General features: G+C 37.2%; 3 protein-coding genes across 3 annotated transcripts; 2 read left to right on the forward strand and 1 right to left on the reverse strand.

Moving 5' to 3' along the window:
- The first annotated feature begins 312 nt into the window (after positions 1-312).
- On the forward strand, positions 313-6,112 carry LOC146137153 (chromatin assembly factor 1 subunit B-like). The gene is made up of 10 exons (XM_083394047.1): positions 313-525; positions 1,018-1,135; positions 1,731-1,833; positions 2,133-2,333; positions 2,610-2,759; positions 3,032-3,119; positions 3,524-3,659; positions 3,999-4,137; positions 4,846-5,128; positions 5,362-6,112. The coding sequence occupies exons 1-10, from the start codon at positions 400-402 to the stop codon at positions 5,491-5,493; spliced, it is 1,476 nt and encodes a 491-aa protein (XP_083250173.1). The 5' UTR covers positions 313-399; the 3' UTR covers positions 5,494-6,112.
- A 188-nt stretch (positions 6,113-6,300) lies between these two features.
- Positions 6,301-11,688, reverse strand: LOC146137154 (delta-aminolevulinic acid dehydratase-like). Its single transcript, XM_083393366.1, has 6 exons — positions 11,585-11,688; positions 10,844-10,996; positions 10,435-10,593; positions 9,904-10,077; positions 9,136-9,312; positions 6,301-7,577 (listed from the first exon to the last, which is right to left on the reverse strand). The coding sequence occupies exons 1-6, from the start codon at positions 11,679-11,681 to the stop codon at positions 7,321-7,323; spliced, it is 1,017 nt and encodes a 338-aa protein (XP_083249492.1). The 5' UTR covers positions 11,682-11,688; the 3' UTR covers positions 6,301-7,320.
- A 617-nt stretch (positions 11,689-12,305) lies between these two features.
- On the forward strand, positions 12,306-15,032 carry LOC146137155 (uncharacterized). Its single transcript, XM_083393735.1, has 7 exons — positions 12,306-12,365; positions 12,724-12,865; positions 12,972-13,008; positions 13,174-13,370; positions 13,734-13,920; positions 14,434-14,533; positions 14,832-15,032. Exons 1-7 carry the CDS (start codon positions 12,348-12,350, stop codon positions 15,030-15,032), a joined length of 882 nt encoding a protein of 293 aa, XP_083249861.1. The 5' UTR covers positions 12,306-12,347.
- Positions 15,033-18,098: the final 3,066 nt, after the last annotated feature.

Here is an 18,098-nt window from a genome sequence, read left to right on the forward strand (position 1 = left end):
GTCTGCCATCCTGGATATTTCACCAATCACATACAACTTTGTCTATTCTTGGACTATTTGGTTTAGGAATGTTTTCAATTTCAAGTTTTATTTGTAGATGATCTGATCTGCTACTGTGGTCCTTAAATTGTATTACAAATGTTATGTATTTAAACACAAAATCGGTTTCCTTATAAATAAAATTTACAAGTGCGTTCAAGCGTTTAATGAAAACAAAGGGATTTGGCGGGAATTGTTGGGACTTTTGTGGAGTTTTTGCGCGAAATTTTCAATTCATATTTTTCTTCAACATAATTTACCCCAGAAAAAAAACGTGAAGGATTAAAAAGACCAGTTGGGTAACATTCAGAGAACTTGGCGATAGACAAAGGTGGTGATATTCCTGGATAACATCTAAGTATGAAGGTTATCACGCCCGAAATCTCTTGGCACGGTAAAGAAGCAATCTTCTCAATATCAATCCAGCCTGCTGTTGCCAAGCAACCACGACGATTGGCCACAGCCGGACTCGACAACAATGTCAGGGTGAGAGTTAAACTGTTAAGATATTAAGTAAGGCACTTACTGAAGTTGCTCTGGTTTTGCATAAGTACTGATAAGATACCAAGTTCATCCACTATGGAAAGTATGGCAAGTCCATCCGCTATTTTTTCCAACAGACTAGACCTGCACCCCTAGAAAATGAATATGCACCGGTTTTTCGTATATGTTATAATGGCGGGTATACTTTTGACCTTAGTTAGAAGAAATAAAACTTGACGCACCCAAACAATTTGCGTTGAACAAATAGTTATTTTGTAGGATTCTAGACCAGTGTCCAGATTTATTAAACACTGTTATTTGTCTTGGTTATAGCGAGGCATCTCTTGCCGAGATTTTTATTTCATTGTAAAAAGGTTGTTGATATTACACGCTAAATAGCGTCACTGATGTGGTTTTAGCAAGCATTTCCTGCCTAAGATCTCTGGCAGAAAGACACTGAATTTTTTGCTTTGAAATTTTACAACTTTGATGTAGATCTGGGAATATCGTAACGGAGAAGTGAGGTTTCTATCCAATCTGAGTCGTCACGATCGAGCGGTCAACATCGTAAGGTTCTCAAACAAAGCAGGGTTCCTTGCCTCGGCTGGAGATGGTGAGTACGGTCACTCATAGAGTTGTTAAACACCACCAGTGCGGCTATGGTGGACAAAACACACACATGTATTTTCAACAACCAAGAAAATGTGACATAAATTATTTGCATATAAAACATAAAACTGTCAGTCCATGATGGAGAACAAGAAATGTTTTTGTTTAGGTGAAAATTTATTTGTCTACATTTGTTTTGTTTAAACAATGATTTTTTAAATTAGACAATTAGTTTGTATGAAATAATGTATATACTGGTTATTACAGCTTTTAAATTTCCTACAAAACTGAACTAAATTAAAGTCGGAGGGATGTGAATTAAGACACTGATATTATGGCTAAAATATTTATCTTATTTCTTCAAAGACATGAGTATAAGTATGATTGTTGAAAATGAATAAATATTTATTTAAAGTGTCAAAATGCCACCTACTTCTAACTACAAACTCCATCCATTATGCTTCATAAGTAGAAATGGCTGATTTTCATTAGAACAGTTAAAATGGCGACATGAGTAAAATAAATTTGATAATTTAGCTTTATTTTAGTAATAACTTGTGAAAAACAATTCGCCAATTTATTTTTGTTATGTTTTGTAGATGGTAACATCTTTATCTGGAAGTTAAGTGAAAAAGACGAAGCGCCAAACATCTTTGAAGAAGGACAAAACGTTGAGACTTGGTGCACAGTTAAAACTCTACGGTAGGTTCTACCTATTGGTAGAAAGTTAGAATTTATGAGGTACATCAAAGTTAATGGTTAAGAATTGTTTTAGTATCATTACTACGAGGAACTCAATAGATCCAATCATTTCTTAAAATCAGTTGAATGAATGAATAAACAACATAAAAATGACCCCAAAAAGACTTAATTGTCAAAATTACCCCTTTGGAGTTTTTTTATTGTCTAAGAACCACTAATCTAGGTTCATTTTTTGTCATGGTTTGTTTATCTTTGTCAAACTCTTGATGAATATTTATTTTTAATATTGTGCCCACTAGAGGTCACCTTGAGGATGTGAATGACCTCTGTTGGTCGAGCGACGACCAGTTTCTTGTGTCGGGCTCGGTCGATCATACTGCTATCTTGTGGGACATCGAGAAGGGTCAAAAGGTCACGATATTCAACGATGCGAATCACTTTGTCAACGGCGTGACCCTTGACCCCCTTGGGCAGTATCTTGCAACGATGAGCTGCGATAGGTAAGATTTCTACTTTTCTGTGTCTGTTTTATACAATATTTTAAAGCGTACAGGATTTCCATAATTTCATAGAAAACAAACTAAAAGAATTTTCAAACAAAATTTCTATGTTTCAAAAACCATAAATCGAGATATTTTTTTTTGGAGTCGGAGTAAAACTATGCACATGCATCACCTAATTTGAAAACCGATGAGGCCGCACACTGTAAATTGTAAAGGCAAAAATCGTGCCAGTATTGTGGGTGGATAAGTTATATTACACCTCTATCATTTCAGAGCTCTGAGAATTTACAACCTCCAAACCAAGAAACTTGTTCATTGCGTTTCGAAAATGAACCAGCCGTGTTCATCAAAAGATGAGAAAGCAGATGAAATAACACAAAAAATGCAGCGGATATTTCACGACGAAACCGTTGTACGAAGGAGGTCTGTAAAAACATTCTACATTGTTGTAAATAAACACTTACAACTTGAATAGTTCAGTTATCAGTTTGCTTAAACTAAAGGAAAGATATGCCCCACTTGCTAGTCTGGAGTTATTTTGCCAATAAAATAGTTCAGTAATTTTGGCTTTTTATTTAGTCCAGGTGTTGGCAATCTAAAACTTTAATTTTAACTCACAATTTTGTTGTACAATGTTTTATTGTCACTATATTAAACTCGGCCTAATTTTTCTCTATTTATTTATGTTGCTTCAGATTAAGCTTCACATCGGATGGGAAAATTCTCCTCACCCCAGCGAGTTGTTTGCAAGTTGAAGCCAAACAAAAGCAAACAACACAACAAGTGAGTCGATAGTAATTTACATAGGAAAACATAATTAGTCTGCTAAGTTACAACATTTCCATGATGAAGATTACTGAATTGGTCATCGCAACATTGGCACATTTATATTTGTCGGACTAATAATTATGTTAAAATTTAAAATAGTAAAAAATATAATTGTACGATATCTATTTGTCATTAGGATAATAAAACAAGTAAAATGAAAAACAAAATAATAATACATTTTTTTTCTTTTCCTATTGTATTTAAAAAAAATGTAAAAATCTGTTAATTAAGATACTAAGGCATGTAGCAGTGCTAATTTCTACATTTTAACAACAATTTCCCAATATATGCACTTTTTGTTTAATTCTATTGGACTATATTCAATGAAATGTAAAACTTAAGTGTTTATTTATGTTCAGATCAACACGGTGATGATATTTGGTCGGCATTGTTTGTCGAAACCAGTCGCTTGCCTTCCTAACCTCTCAGAACCTGCAAACATTGTGGCTTGCTGTCCCACCCTCTACAAACTAAGACCACAGATCAATGGAAGAGGTGTGGATTTATTTTGAAATAGTTCAAATTTTTAACACGTCGCTCTACGAACTGAGCTACACAGGCTCACAGGGGAGCAAGTCGAGAAACGACCATAGCACCGTTGCCTGCTGCATTATGTTTGTAAAACTATCCTGTGGTGAGGTTCGAACTCACGACCTGAGCCACACAGTCTAACACAAGAATGTGTCGATTGTTTTGTATGTATGCTGTGCAAAATCAATTAGTTATGTTTTGTAAATATCAGTGTTTTAACTTAGTATTAAGCATTAAATTAAGCACAATCCTAAAAATATTAATCATAAGGAACAAGCAACCTTAAAACTATCCACTTTGCAGAATCTCCGTTTAAACTTGATTACCGGAGCATCTTCGCGATTGCATCTTGTGAGACGGTCCTGCTTTACGACACTCAGCATATTCAACCCTTCGCCATGATCTCCAACATACATTACGCTTCCATAACTGATTTAAGCTGGTGAGGAATTTTACAAATGTTTACCAATTACTTACTTCAGGATAACTTGAATTCATCTGCGTCATTTTTAAAACGGGAAAACTTTGATGCCAAATTATTATACATCAGTTATAAATTTGCTTCAATAATATTTTAACCCTTTTATTACCATGTGGTATTGTTATCACACACTGTTAGCCTAACACAGTGGTTCTTGAAAATGTTGTGGAAAGCGACCAGCGATAGGAATCAATTTTATTTATATACATGATAATCAGATTTTGAGAGCTGCCCTTGGAAAATAACGGCATTGTGACCCACTGTTTGGGAATCTCTGGTTTAGGCCATCTTAGTAGTCATGTGAATTGTGGTTAGGGAATCGTCTGGTGCCAAGCTGTAGTATCGGTGATGGTCCGGCAACAAATTAATGTATTCAGCAATGTTACGCGGTTCAAAGGCAGCTATTTGTTACTTAACAACTATTAGGTTAACAACTAGAGAAAACTAAGCTTCTTAACGCAAAATCAAACCAAGGCTACAGCAAGTTTCTTTTGTTTCGAGAATAACAATGACGTGGTATCGTATTACGAAGCTATATTTTCAGGTCCTAGGTCTCTGAGCGATCTTGGTAAAAATTTTGATTTTAATATTAATAGAATATGTACAATTGTACATTATTTAAAATTCAACTAAATCTATTCAAAATCTATTTTGCTCACAACAATCCAGGTGTCCTAGTGGTGAGTTCCTGACGATTTCTTCGCGCGATGGTTTTTGTTCGGTGGTCCAGTTCGAGGGGGGTGAGTTGGGGGAGGTTTACCAAGCCCCCAGTGTTACCATGACGACAGCGGAAGAGGGAAAACCCCCAGCCCCCAGTGTTACCATGACTACCGAAGGAACCCAGGACGTTGAGGTGAGAAGCGGAACCGAGGAAGAAGTTGCGGATAAAGTTGATGAAATGGAAACTGAACTTGAAAATCGTCCGGCTGATGTTGAGATAAAAGAAGTAAATGTAAGAAGTTGAAAGTATTATTTGCTAACAATATTTGTGTTATTTTTATGGTAACATCTATCAGCACAAAACAAATAAGCGGAATGTTGTTTTAATTGACTTGTCGCAAATGCATTATATTATTTATATCTAGTTTTCGTTGTCCAGCAGTTTAGTTACTTCCAATAATTTAACCGATTTGATCGACAGCCTTATCTTTAGGTCTATTTAAAATCACTTTTATTTCGTCACAGAATGGCGGCAAAGCGGAAATGACGTGTGACGTCGAACCGAAATCGCGTCGCGTTGCCTTGACGACCATCCAGCAACCGGAAGTTACGTCACAACCACGAAGAATTGTTCTGACGCCAATCGTCACCGAATGATCGGTCACACGTCCGATACTTTGGCCGATATTATCGCGATGTGATTTGAACTTTTGAGGATGTCCGGTGATAAGTTTATAGATAATCTAAGTATCGGGCATTCCGCCATGAAAATAAAAAACGTAAATTACAACAAAGCATCAGGATGAAATCCGCATAGTGAAGCACTTTTGTCCAACGAAGCACCTTGAAAGCCCCCTAATAAAAAACAATCTTGAAATTATTATATCGTGGACTAAAGAAACTTTCATCAAAACCGTGAATTTATTTCTGTGGTTAAACTACGATACAACGGACTGGTATCGATTCTGATATTATCGGACACAAACCATCCATCTCTGTGTTTGTATTCTAGCAAAATATTTATTGTTCGCCAGTGTTTGTCTACAATGAAAAGTGGAAAGTCTTGCCAAATGCTACATTGGATCGAAAGCAAGGTTAAGAAAATATTTAAGTTCTTTATTTCTTTATCTGACAAAACACAGTATAAGGTGCATATTTCGGTTCTCTCTACAAACACTTGCAAAATAAATCAATTAGCCTTGTTTTGACATGTGTATTTGAAAGATAACGACATTTTTTAATTTTGCATATAAGCTATAATATGATTCATAAATAAAGCAGCAAAAAGCGTAATCCACAACAATAACTGCTCAATTGAACATTTTTGCGTAAAGTTAAGATACGACTGATTTTGACACAAACTTGAACCAAGATGCTGTTATAACATTCTCAGATAATGTTTATAAAGCAACAATATCTACGAAGAACAAGATCTTAGGTGATGAAGTTAGGGGTGGGGGTTATTATAGGTCTTATACCGATTTAGACGTTTATGTCGTTCTAATTTGGTCTTATGACATGGGGTGGGTACTGTGGGGATGACGTCATAGCTTCATAGGTAGAACAGACAAAACATGAAAGTTTAAGGAATGTTTGGAGATAAATACAGTATTAATGCTGGTTCAAAAGTTGATTGCATTGTGTGAGCGTTCCAATACAACAATACGCAATGTTTACGTCATAATGGTAATGATATAGAGCAGTGATTCTCAACCGCGGCTCTCAACTGAACATTTTGCGGCTCTCTAACCGAGTGAACAATTAGTTAGAAGTTGCAGAATTACAACAAAGGAAGTAAGATAAATAAATATTTTTTAATAATAAATTGCATAAGAAGGATCCCAAGTACGAAGTACTAATGTTACCGGCTACTTCCATCCGGCTCTTTAAAATAATTTTGTGGTTTATTACGTCACAATATATTTAGTTCTGATCGACCAGCTATGGCAAACACTGTTAATTAGTTAGCCTAGGCTAGCGTAATGTATAGTTGTTGTTTTCTTGTTGCTTTCTTGATGTTTTTGGATTATATGCCTACTGTTGTTTTTTATGCGGCTCCTTGCAAACCTTAGGTTTGAAATGCGGCTCTGGCACTAAAAAAGGTTGAGAATCACTGATATAGAGCTTTAGCAAAACATACAAGTATTGTGAAATTCAAGTGTACGGGCCACAAAAATATGTCAACGCTGTAGTAGTATTCAGGGATACCGCACAATTTCCTGAATTGCCATTTACAGCTTTTAAAGACTTAATTCAGAGCATTTGACATTTTTTAAATATAATTGAAAAAACAAAACAGAATAAATGTCATGTTTAACACAATAATAATAATTAGTTGAAATTTTGCACTTTCCAAGCAAGTAACTTAGCTTAAGCTGGACATAAAACAAATTCGAGAACCAAGCAAACTGGGGTATTTTTAAGACTTTGTGGAAACCGTGAATCACACCTGAAGGTGATTTGACTTCACAGTCTTATCATCCTTCACTCTTTCAACCAGCGAAGCAGCGCCGGTGCGTAGTAAGTGATTATGACATCACACCCGGCCCTACGTAGCGATGTGAAGTGTTCCATGACGGCGGCCCTCAGGTCCACCACCCCTCCCTTGGCCGCCGCCCACAAGGTGGCGTACTCCCCAGATACGTGGTACGCCGCTAGTGGCAGGTTTGGATGACGCCGCTTGATCTCAGCGATGACGTCAAGGTAAGGAAGACTCGGTTTCACCATCAGCATGTCGGCCCCTGTGACGTAACAAGCGGCTTGTTTACCTTTGAAATCGTGAATGTGTGGGTTTAAAGCAGGGGTGACGAACACGTGGCCCGCGAAGCATTCGGGTGAGGACAAGGCAGTCTTAAAGTTTCCTGTGACCCGCTTCTACTCTTTGCGATGCGATATCAAAAGCTGATAGCCGAATTAAATAACGCGTATATCAGCGGTTCTTAACCGGGGGGCTGGCCAAGCAATTCTTAAGGGGGCGCGAGCTTTACTTAATTATTTGAATTTTTTCAGTGATTTTAATGGTTTCGTTTAGGTTAGGCACCACTCCTACAGATGTACAAACTCTGTTTTTTTCCCAACTTTACCTTTGAAGCTGCCCAAAATTGTCGCGCTACGCGCGTAATTTCAATTATCTACTTTTTTTCTTTTCAAGTACAAATTATTTTTGATTACCATTGCATGTTTTCTGTCTATATGTTATACATATATCATCGAAGAAATAACGGCCCTATTTAATTTCAGTTTTGCTAACTAATAGATAAATGATAAAAGTTATCCCTTACTATTTTTGTTCCATATTTTATATATGATAACAGGCTAGCAACAGGGGGACTCTTTTTTGCGCAAATCTATAACGTTTTTTGTAATATTGCCGTTGTATTGTGTGTCGTCACATCTTTTATTTGCGCTTGACATTTTTGCGCTCCACATCACAGCCTTACAACTTGTGGAGTCAATTTACTCGCAACACGTTTTATTAAATCAGCTCGATAAAAATCAATGTGTCGAGCACAGCAATTTGTTGTGTGCCCAATGATAAAAGCCTCCTGAATTGCAATTTAGCCAATTCAAGGAAATCAAACCCAATTTGTTTCGCCCTTTGCGCGACCAGCAATACGCTGAACTATTTTCATATTGTCTCAGTGATATTAATCATAAAATGCCGAATTGCTTTTCGTAGGGGCATAGAAAAATTACAAAAGGGGGCGCGGCTAAAAAAATGTTAAGAACCACTGGCGTATATCAGGCAGGGATCGTAGAAACTGTTGTGTAAATCCATACAGTAACCATCAGTTCAGGATTCAACTGTTTATTCACGGTTGTGCCATAAAATATACTAATAATAATTAAATTTAACACCATGAGCCTGTTGCTGCTTCACTACATTGCAGTAGTAACTAGTTGAGTGTAAGATTGCCATTGAACATTTTTTTTATGATTTTAACAGGTTTTATAGCATGAGTTAAAAGCTGTGTGGCCCGCTTACTCAGCGGTAACTCACAAAGTGGCCCGCGACAGCAAATAGGTTCGTCACCCCTGGTTTTAAAGGTTGAAGAGCTAGTTGTTTTTTGTGAATTATTTTTCACAAAAGAGCGGTACTTTGACGCATTATTAGCAATATAAAAAATATTAAAGCAAAAAAAATTTAATCAATTTTAAAGAGTAAAAATTTAATACGTGCCGTTTGTTTTTAAGATTAGAACTTTATATAAAGTTGAAAGAGTTATGGAAGTATTCAAAAAAAATTCAGTTTGAAGATTGCAGCATATTCTTTAGCATTTCGATTATTCCGCAACAAACCTTCTTTTGCGTCACGGTCTGCTGCCCTGATTGCGAGCCCCCTTGCTCCGGGGGGTAGTTGGTAGCACTTTCGGTCCCCTGAGGCCGGCGCCGAGTGTGCCGCGTCCCTGAACGGCCCGTAGAAGCTGGAAGCGAACTTTGCGCTGTAGCTCAGCACGCTCGTGCATTCGTTCAAGCCTGCGGAGGTTAGGGGAGGTTGGTTGGACTATGGTAGAGGTGTTTTTGGCAGAGTTTATTTAGCGAAGCACATTCCTTTAAACCTTGTGGATATAATTAAAATTTAAAACACAAAAATAACCTTGAAAGTTTCACCTTTTTCCTAGTTTAAAACATAGAGCAATGCTTTGTATGCGAACTTTGAACTCTGAAATGAATGGGTGTGCTATGGTTAGCTAGAGCGATGCCCCACCTCCTAACTTTGTACATGACACTCCAATACCAAATGGCGACGGGCGACGGCGTCATTACTTTTTTGAAGCGTTCTAAGGTTAAGTTCCAAAATTGGCTTTAGACTTAGGTGGGCCATTTGCCACTTTTAAATAAAAATACTTGAGCAGAAAAGGTTGGATTGCAACAACGACCTAGTCATATACCACCGTTGTATCGGGCGAGTGCCCGTATTTCTCTCAGATAAACAATTACAGCCTAAATGAATAAAATAGGTAACGCTAAAACACATGGAGAAAAAATGCCTTGAACGTTAAAATTTTATAAGCATAGCGTTATTTGGTACGGGGAGAAAATGTTCACCAACTCCCGGTAGCTGACCTGCAGCTTCGAGTCCCTCCTTAATCGCCTGGATCCGGTTGTCCATCATGTCGCTAGGGGCAACGATGTGTGCGCCCGCTCGAGCGTAACTAACCGACACCTCCGCTAGACGTTTTATGCTCGCGATGTTGTTGATCAATCCGTCCTTGTGCAGCAAACCACAGTGGCCGTGGTCTGGGACAGCCGGAAACATTAATTAGCAACCTTTTTGGTTTTCTCAAAAAAGCACAAAGAAGACCAAAATAAATTTAATTCAAGGTCTACATCTAAAACAATGTTTTCGACATGCCCTATTTACCACATCTAAGATTATATAACAACAGTTTATTTTAAAATGTGTTTACTCAAGAAAGGCTGTTGGTTGTACTTGTAAACATGTTTATAGAAATGTTGTACAACAAGGATTATTGAAGTTAAGAATCATAAAATCACAACGCTCAAAAAAAAAATGTTTCAAGTACAATAAAAAATAAAAACAATGTCATCGTACAAAGCCACTGTTTAAAGTCCACTTCAATATACCCATCTAACCTGTGTAAGCACATATGCACACATCCACTGCCACTAACAAGTTGGGGAAAGCACCTCTCAGCTTCCTAATCCCTCGGATCACCGGCCCGTCCGGATCGTCGGCGCCGCTGCCCCGATTGTCCTTGGACACATTTGTCGGAACACCAAACACAATAACAGCTGAAAGACAAAAACTTTATTAATCAAATGGCCACTGTATAAATTTTGGTTATTTGCACAAGTAGCTAGTCAAGTCATTCGTATCAAAATCCATAGTGCATTGTTTTGTTTATTATTAAGTCTTCCCAAAACAATAACTCACAAGTCCACAAAAGTAATTGTTAAATAATTGTTTTCATATGCTTTAGTATTTCACACTTTTAATAAAAATCTGAAAACCGACATTCATTGCTGCAGACGCTTTAAAGACCTTTCAGCGGCAAGCAATTCTCTCCATTCACCAGCGGGGTAAGGTATTTTACGAGGTGCGCGACCCCGTGACGACCTTGCTCCGGTAGAGACTCCAACGGCTCGTAAACGTCGTCGCCAGCGTCGGTGATAAAAACTGGGTACAGCAGGTTGTCTGGAAAGTATAAATCGGATTTAATAAATATGGAGCTTTTGATATATTTTACTCCAATGAGAGCATCATTACAAAGTAAAAACAAATAATATCGGCTGATATTCTGTAAATGAGGAATCAAGTTTTGCTATAAAAACACTAAATTACAAACAAGCCTTATAAACTTCCTTATCATGTTTGGTGAAAGGTAATACATTAAGAGTTGTATAATTAAATAGGTAGACAAACCAAACTAAATGCAAAACAAATCTAAAATTAATTTGGTAAGTTCATTAAATTCCTCAAGCAACCCAACCAGCAAAATATTTTTTTTACAACCATCTCATAAAAATAGCAAGGCTGGGGAGAGCAACAGAGACCAGATTTTTTATTTTCCCAAGCATGAAAGAATATTAAATTGCCTAAATTAAAACTAATAAACAGTTGAATGTGGCAAATAAGTTATTAGCTTGCGCTGTAGCAACTTTTAATGTAGCCGCAGCTATTGCATATGTGTTTGGTGTTTGCTGTGACTCCTCAGGCCTGCAAGATAGAGCCAGTGATACCAAGTATATAATTATTATTGTATTTTTTGTACTAAAAACTTACCAGAAGTGATTGATGTGTTTCCACAGTTCCAAGCTCTCATTGTTGGATGGTGGATAGAGGAATGCAATCTGCCGCTGAAATCGATACTTGACGACATACTTGAATCTTAATATTTACTTGATAACAAAGATAACTGGAGTTGTCAAGCTAAGCTAAATATTAAACGAACCGATAAAAAATAATTGGAAAAAGATATTTAGAACAGGTATTTATGTTAGAGTAAATAGATTAAACTATACATTAAACAGGCGGGTGTACTTTTGATATTCAGCCTTTTAAACCAATAAGATCCTTTATTTATTTATTTCATGCAATTACAATTTTAACAAACTTGTTTTGTTACTTCTAAAAAAAATCAGGGCCTGAAAGATCGGCCATACTTTCCAGACTGCTGCAGTGTAGTCAACAGACAATTGTTTCACAGATAAATAAGATAAAAACAATATTCGAAGCAAAATACTATTCATACACCACCACTTTTTGCATCGTCATGCCATGTTTGATTGAGTCAGCAAATTGTTAATGAAATTAACGTGAGCCAATTTAACTTACACAGTTAATAAAAAGCAAAAAGTAAAACATTTGTCGCAAATTAACAGATTTATTTCAAAAAATAAATTATTGTCGCCAAAAATTTGTGTTGCTAAAATGATCGAAAAAAATAAATGCTGAGCAATGGTACGTCATCGCAGCGGGAAAATCCCTTTCGTTTGGTTCTAGTTTAAAACTATTTTGTTTACATTTTAATTTGTTTTGGTGCAAAATGGATAAACTAAAACGGGTAAGTTAATTTTTCTGCGCGTATTTTAAAGCAAAAATGTTCTTGGTATACTACAGAATGTTATGCATTTCAATATTCCCAAAATATTGATTTGCCTAAAGAGCTATAGCCCCACCATAAATATATATATATATATATATATAAAAACATGATTGCATAACACCTTAAAATTAAGGCTACATGCCAAGATCATGGCTAAAGTCCAATAAACTGCAGACTGGTCACGATTTCTTAATCTTATTTTGTTGTTAAATGAGAAAAGGAGTATAAGAGCCACACCAGACCTTTTATAATTAGGTCTTTGTGCCACCCTGACATTATTTGGCTTTTTTTATTTAACATGTTAGGAATGTTTCAGATAACTTTGGATTTGAACATTGAAGAACCTCAACACATTCTGTCAGTAATTTCAGCACTTTTTGTGGAGTTTATAAGCTTGCTTTTATTTCAAAGATCACAAATTCCAGAAACAATTCAAATGCTCAAAAAATCATCACAAGGTAAACTTGATGTTGAGAAGAGTTTTTTAAACTTTAAATAAAATTTAGACTTTTTAAATTCTTACCATTTTCTGCTGCATATAACTTCATATGTTTTGGCTTTCAGTTGAAAGCAACTCAAAAGAATCAGAAACATCTTACAGGTGAAAAATATGATTTAAATTTATAAATATTTATAGTTTTTTTTTCAAAGTAAGCTTTGTTGTTTTGAAACATAAATCTAGGTCCCTGCTAATAATCCATGTCAAATAAATTAAAAAGACCCTGTTTTGAACACATTTGTTATTTTAATTCTATATTGATCTCAGAACCAACAGGAGAGTTCCCACAAGAAGGTCAAAGTTCACAAAAGGTTGCAGGGAGATTATTGAAAGCCTCCAACAATTACCAACTCATCTCGCTCAGGTTCTTAATCACTGCCAAGATTTCCAAGCAGTGGTGGTTTTTGGGTCGACACCCGCTACAACGAAGGAGGCTTACTTGTTCAACATAAACTGCTGCCTCGGTTGGTGGAAGTTATACGTAAAGGGTTTTTTTTATCTTGGGTTATGTATAGCACTGACCTATCCTATGTTATGCTCTTAAACAGTTAAACTCATAAATTTTTAATTTTTTCAGGATATCATGACAAAATTCACTTAAAGCATTATTATTTACACAAAGTTTCAACACAAATTATATTTAAAATTGTATTGAGTGAAACATTGTAGTTCTAACTATTTTTAATAGATTCTGTGCTAATGGTGTAAACTTAATTCAAAGCTGAATAAGGCAACAATGTTTGGCTTTGGATGGCTAAGTACTTTCACATGATTATACCATTGTATAAATATTTTTTTTTGTAGCACTTGTACTAATTTTCTTCCAGATTGTAAAACACCATGTCACACCCCTACTACCACTGTGATGCAACAATACAGACGGCAGTTATGTTTGAAGATGATCGGACACGACTTTACACGATGCAAGGAAATGGGGATTACAAAGATGCGGATATTCGTGCGAGCCGACCGAAACCTCGCCTCCAATGAAATTGTGCCTTGGGAGCAATGGAGGTAAGAAAAGCAACATTAAAGGTATGAGGCAGTAAGAATGTCAAAGCCCATACGTAAGTAGCTTATTAGTCTTACTATGTCTTACAACAACCTCAAACCATTACGGCAATAGCAAAGATTTTAAGTCCGGTGTTTAGGAACCTTTGTGGGGCTTGCGGAACATAACACAAATTATAAATAGTTCGCTGCACCCTTGCTTGTATTTTTGCTGAGTGATTAAACTGTTTTTTTTCGTTTTTTTATTGAATTTTATCGGAAGCTTTCTTGAAAGAACAAAAATAGGAATCCTAAAGAATCTGAAATATTTCTCGGTAGCCCGGTAAAGCAGTGGTTCTCAAACGTAACCTATTGCAGTTGTAGAAAAATAACGATTTAGGTCCACAAATAGGGATGCAAGAAATTATGGACGCTAAAGTTACACCTTCTTGGTTTGCCGCAAGGTTAAAAAGCTTGAGAACCTCTGGTTTACAGCAATATTTTTTACTTTTGTTTTGTGAATTGCAATGTGTTTAGATTACCGGCCAAGAAGCAAGTGATGGAGATGTGCGTGAACATAACAAGACCTGAAATAAAATCATCTGCAATCACAAAAGAGAGAATCAGGGTGGCGAAGGTGAGAAGTCAGGAGATGTAGCCTTTAACTGCAGAAATATATGTTTTCAAAAATGTCACAGCTTTAACAAAATCGGATTCAAAAAATGTGGAACAAACTACATATTCAACAAAAAATTATGGTAGCAAACAAACTTTGGACAACTTTATTAATGAAAGATTTTACAACAGTATAGAGGATGGTGTGGTTAACCCTCTATATTGGCTGCGAATCGTGCTTATATTTTACAAAATTGGACTGATAATGTCAAGTACAGGTATATCACACAAAAATATACATCCACGAGGTTTTCTTACAGAAAAGGAAAAGCGTCGAAGCTGAAGAATCGCTCGAACAAATGTTAAAGCGAGCCTCACTCGACGGTTGCCCCGGCAACGACAACTGTGACGTCACACCCGAGCAGTGTGACGTCACTATCGAGCCGTCGTCCCGCCAACCCGACGATGACGACAACATTTGGTTTTTGCTTCCGACCTGCTTGAAAGGCGTCAAGTGTTGAGACGTTTCCTCAACTACAGGAAGGTCGCAGGAAACCCCCGGAAGCGAATTTTGCTTCGGTTCTTCCGTTTTAAGTGATTTAGCCATTGAGTTGCAAATTGTGACACATATCAGAATAAAATGCTCCGTTTTTCGAACTATTTGCTCAATTGGTTTTGCGCTGCTAAAAAGGAGGTGATGGGTTGGAATACGTCATTCATACGTACAGTCGCAAATTGTTAGAGGCCGCATTCAGTTTGCTTGTCACACTTATTACGGAACAAAATGCTCCAAATAAGAACCCTAACTTCCTTGTCGTTTGCAATTTTCGATTTTCAAACCCGAAAACACCACATGTTATGCACGTTTTTCACCAATCTGAGTAAACGGGGCTAAAGTGGCGGGAATACTGAAGTGTTCCAGGTTACACTTAACCAAAGTTATTGTAATAAAAACTTTAGTTGGTAGGAATCGCCTGTTGGAGGTCACGTGACGCTTGACGGACAGAACACGCTGTTGCCTGGCAACCATTTGACGAAAGTTTAAAGCGGTGACAAGACCAAACCTGTTTAAGTCCATGCAATCCGCATTTATTAGGTTTGCTCTAATGTGGACTCGTCAAAACATGTGCAAGTGATAAAAATGCGTAGTTTGTAAACATACGCAGTTCGATTGATAATCTTGGGTGAAAAACAGCAAATTTGCCATAAACACTACAATGACTTAGAAAGAACCGGATAAAGCGTTCTGTATTATTACTTATTTGACATTTATGAAATAAAAATAAAAATTTATGAGAGTTTTTTTCTTAAATATAACCTAGTTAGCCTATTTTAGGCCAATGTGGGACTCGTTTTACTTCTCCCGACTTAAGTTAAGGTTTACTTGCCTCGTGGATTGGAGCCCAAGAGAAGTTTGAATGTAACGATTCATATGGAAGTGCATTAAACCAAACCTTGTCAGTTGCGTTGCTTAGTGCCTTGCATAAGTGACGAACGGCTTATGTGCTTGACGATAGCGACGAATGGTATTGCAGAGTTTGCTACCAACCAACAAGTGGCTAATAACGACCAAAGAGGGGGGGGTTGATTTGCTTTTTGGAGTTTTGTATTAACTTTATTATAAAATCTATAAATACAACCTGTGGAAGAAAATGCTGTGGAGATACTGTCTTTTAATTGACCCTAATCCTGTGAACATAAAAAAAACGTTATAAAAAAAATGAAAAACAACGCGAGCGAACACTGGCACCTGCAACAAAACACTTTCAGCCACAATTGACATGTGCCACTCCTAAAAAACAAAAAAACAACGCGAGCGACAATTGACACCTGCCACAAAACACTTTCAGCGACAATTGACACCTGACACTCCTAAAAAACAAAAAAACAACGCGAGCGACAATTGACACCTGCCACAAGACACTTTCAGCGACAATTGACACCTGACGCTCCTAAAAAAACAACGCGAGCGACAACTGGCACCTGCCACAAAACACTTTCAGCGACAATTGACACCGGACACTCCTAAAAAAAACAGAAAACAACGCGAGCGACAACTGGCACCTGCCACAAAACACTTTCAGCGACAATTGACACCGGACACTCCTAAAAAAAACAACGAGAGCAACAACTGGCACCTGCCACAAAACACTTTCAGCGACAATTGACACCTGACACTCCTAAAAAAACAGAAAACAACGCGAGCGACAACTGGCACCTGCCACAAACCAAAAACTGGCACCTGCTGCTTTAACAAAATCAGTATATCAGATAAATCTATTTCATTGTAAAGAAACTATTATAAAAAACGACTGACACCTGGCACAAATGATTTGCCACATAACAAATGCATCAGTGTCAATAAAACATTATGCTTTAATTATACTTGAAACATATTCACCTTGATTTAAGTTCTTTCAGCTTCCGTGAGAATTCCAGCTTGATGATTCAACCGGTGCCTAGAAAAAAAAATAACAATTATTATTAGAATTGCCCTTACTTATTTCAAATGTTGGGGCAGGGAAAAGGCATTATGAATTATTTTAAACCCTCCGGCAATATTTCATCTCTGCAAGATATTTACGCATTCATTTACCATTATTCCAGATAAAGTGGTCAGAACTTCAACGACCAGCTTCTTCACGATTCACGTAAATCGCTCTTACATCTGCCGCTAGGTATCGTTGTTCAGCTGTAAAACACGTCGCCAGTGAAAACATAAAATACTAACAACGGAACAATCTACCCCCGAGTTTTAATTGATGACGTCACAGAAGATTCCACCAGGTGGCAGCAGAGGGTCCGCTAAAACCAGTCGTGAAAGTAGGAATATTCCATCCGCCAGATGACAGCAGAGATCGTGTCTAAAAAAAAACGGGTATTGAAAAATGATTTCTATCGCTTGTGACGTAACAAAACAACTACAACGTCACTGAAGAGGGACGTGACGTCATGTACTTCTCGCCAGTGGGCGGCAGAGAGCGCGGGGAATCTAAAAGTAAATTAATCTTAAATATGTGCGCAGTTTGTTGTCTGCGCAACTTAGCAACTTACCCCGGCAAACATAGGGGCATGTGTGTGACGTCATAGTTTTCATCCGGCAGGTGGCAGCAGTGAGCTGGACCTGCAAGAATAAGCTAAATAAGCGAAGGTTTGTTGTTTGAGATAAATGGAGCAACAACTTACCTGGAGATGAGGTTTCTAATCCACTTGTCATCACAGATTGCTGCTTGTCACTTGCCACTTACAAACCTAAACTAAACTAACGTCTCTTGCAAATTTATCGATTATATCGCACAGAAAAACCTTACGCAATTCACTACCGACGCCATGTTTGATCCACGCTGAACGTGAAGTAATTGGTGTCAAAGAAATGTGGCTGCAGTTTGAGGAGAAATCGCTCCGACCGATTTGAGTCACGGTTTAAACCAGAAACACCGCAGATAAATTCGCCGCGTAAACGATCTTCACGAAATCGTTGTAAAGCCTTTTTCTAATTTGACGACTTCAGTTGCGAGACGAATCAACAAAACAAGCGCAAAGCATTTCTGAACACGATTAAGTTGAACCTAGCCGAGCGAGTCCGT

The sequence above is a fragment of the Ascidiella aspersa genome, chromosome 7 (assembly GCF_963924565.1).
Source record: "Ascidiella aspersa chromosome 7, kaAscAspe10.2, whole genome shotgun sequence".
Taxonomy (NCBI): Eukaryota; Metazoa; Chordata; class Ascidiacea; order Phlebobranchia; family Ascidiidae; genus Ascidiella; species Ascidiella aspersa.

Coding starts and splice junctions, on each gene's coding strand:
- LOC146137153 (XM_083394047.1), top strand. CDS start 400: ATGAAGGTTATCACGCCCGAAATCTCTTGGCACGGTAAAGAAGCAATC. Junction 3,660..3,998: donor ACCACAGATCAATGGAAGAG/GTGTGGATTTAT, acceptor TCCACTTTGCAG/AATCTCCGTTTAAACTTGAT. Junction 4,138..4,845: donor TCCATAACTGATTTAAGCTG/GTGAGGAATTTT, acceptor ACAACAATCCAG/GTGTCCTAGTGGTGAGTTCC.
- LOC146137154 (XM_083393366.1), bottom strand. CDS start 11,681: ATGTCGTCAAGTATCGATTTCAGCGGCAGATTGCATTCCTCTATCCAC. Junction 10,594..10,843: donor GAATTGCTTGCCGCTGAAAG/GTCTTTAAAGCG, acceptor TTTGTCTTTCAG/CTGTTATTGTGTTTGGTGTT. Junction 10,078..10,434: donor GTGCATATGTGCTTACACAG/GTTAGATGGGTA, acceptor CGGCTGTCCCAG/ACCACGGCCACTGTGGTTTG.
- LOC146137155 (XM_083393735.1), top strand. Junction 12,866..12,971: donor GCTCAAAAAATCATCACAAG/GTAAACTTGATG, acceptor TTTGGCTTTCAG/TTGAAAGCAACTCAAAAGAA. Junction 13,921..14,433: donor GTGCCTTGGGAGCAATGGAG/GTAAGAAAAGCA, acceptor CAATGTGTTTAG/ATTACCGGCCAAGAAGCAAG.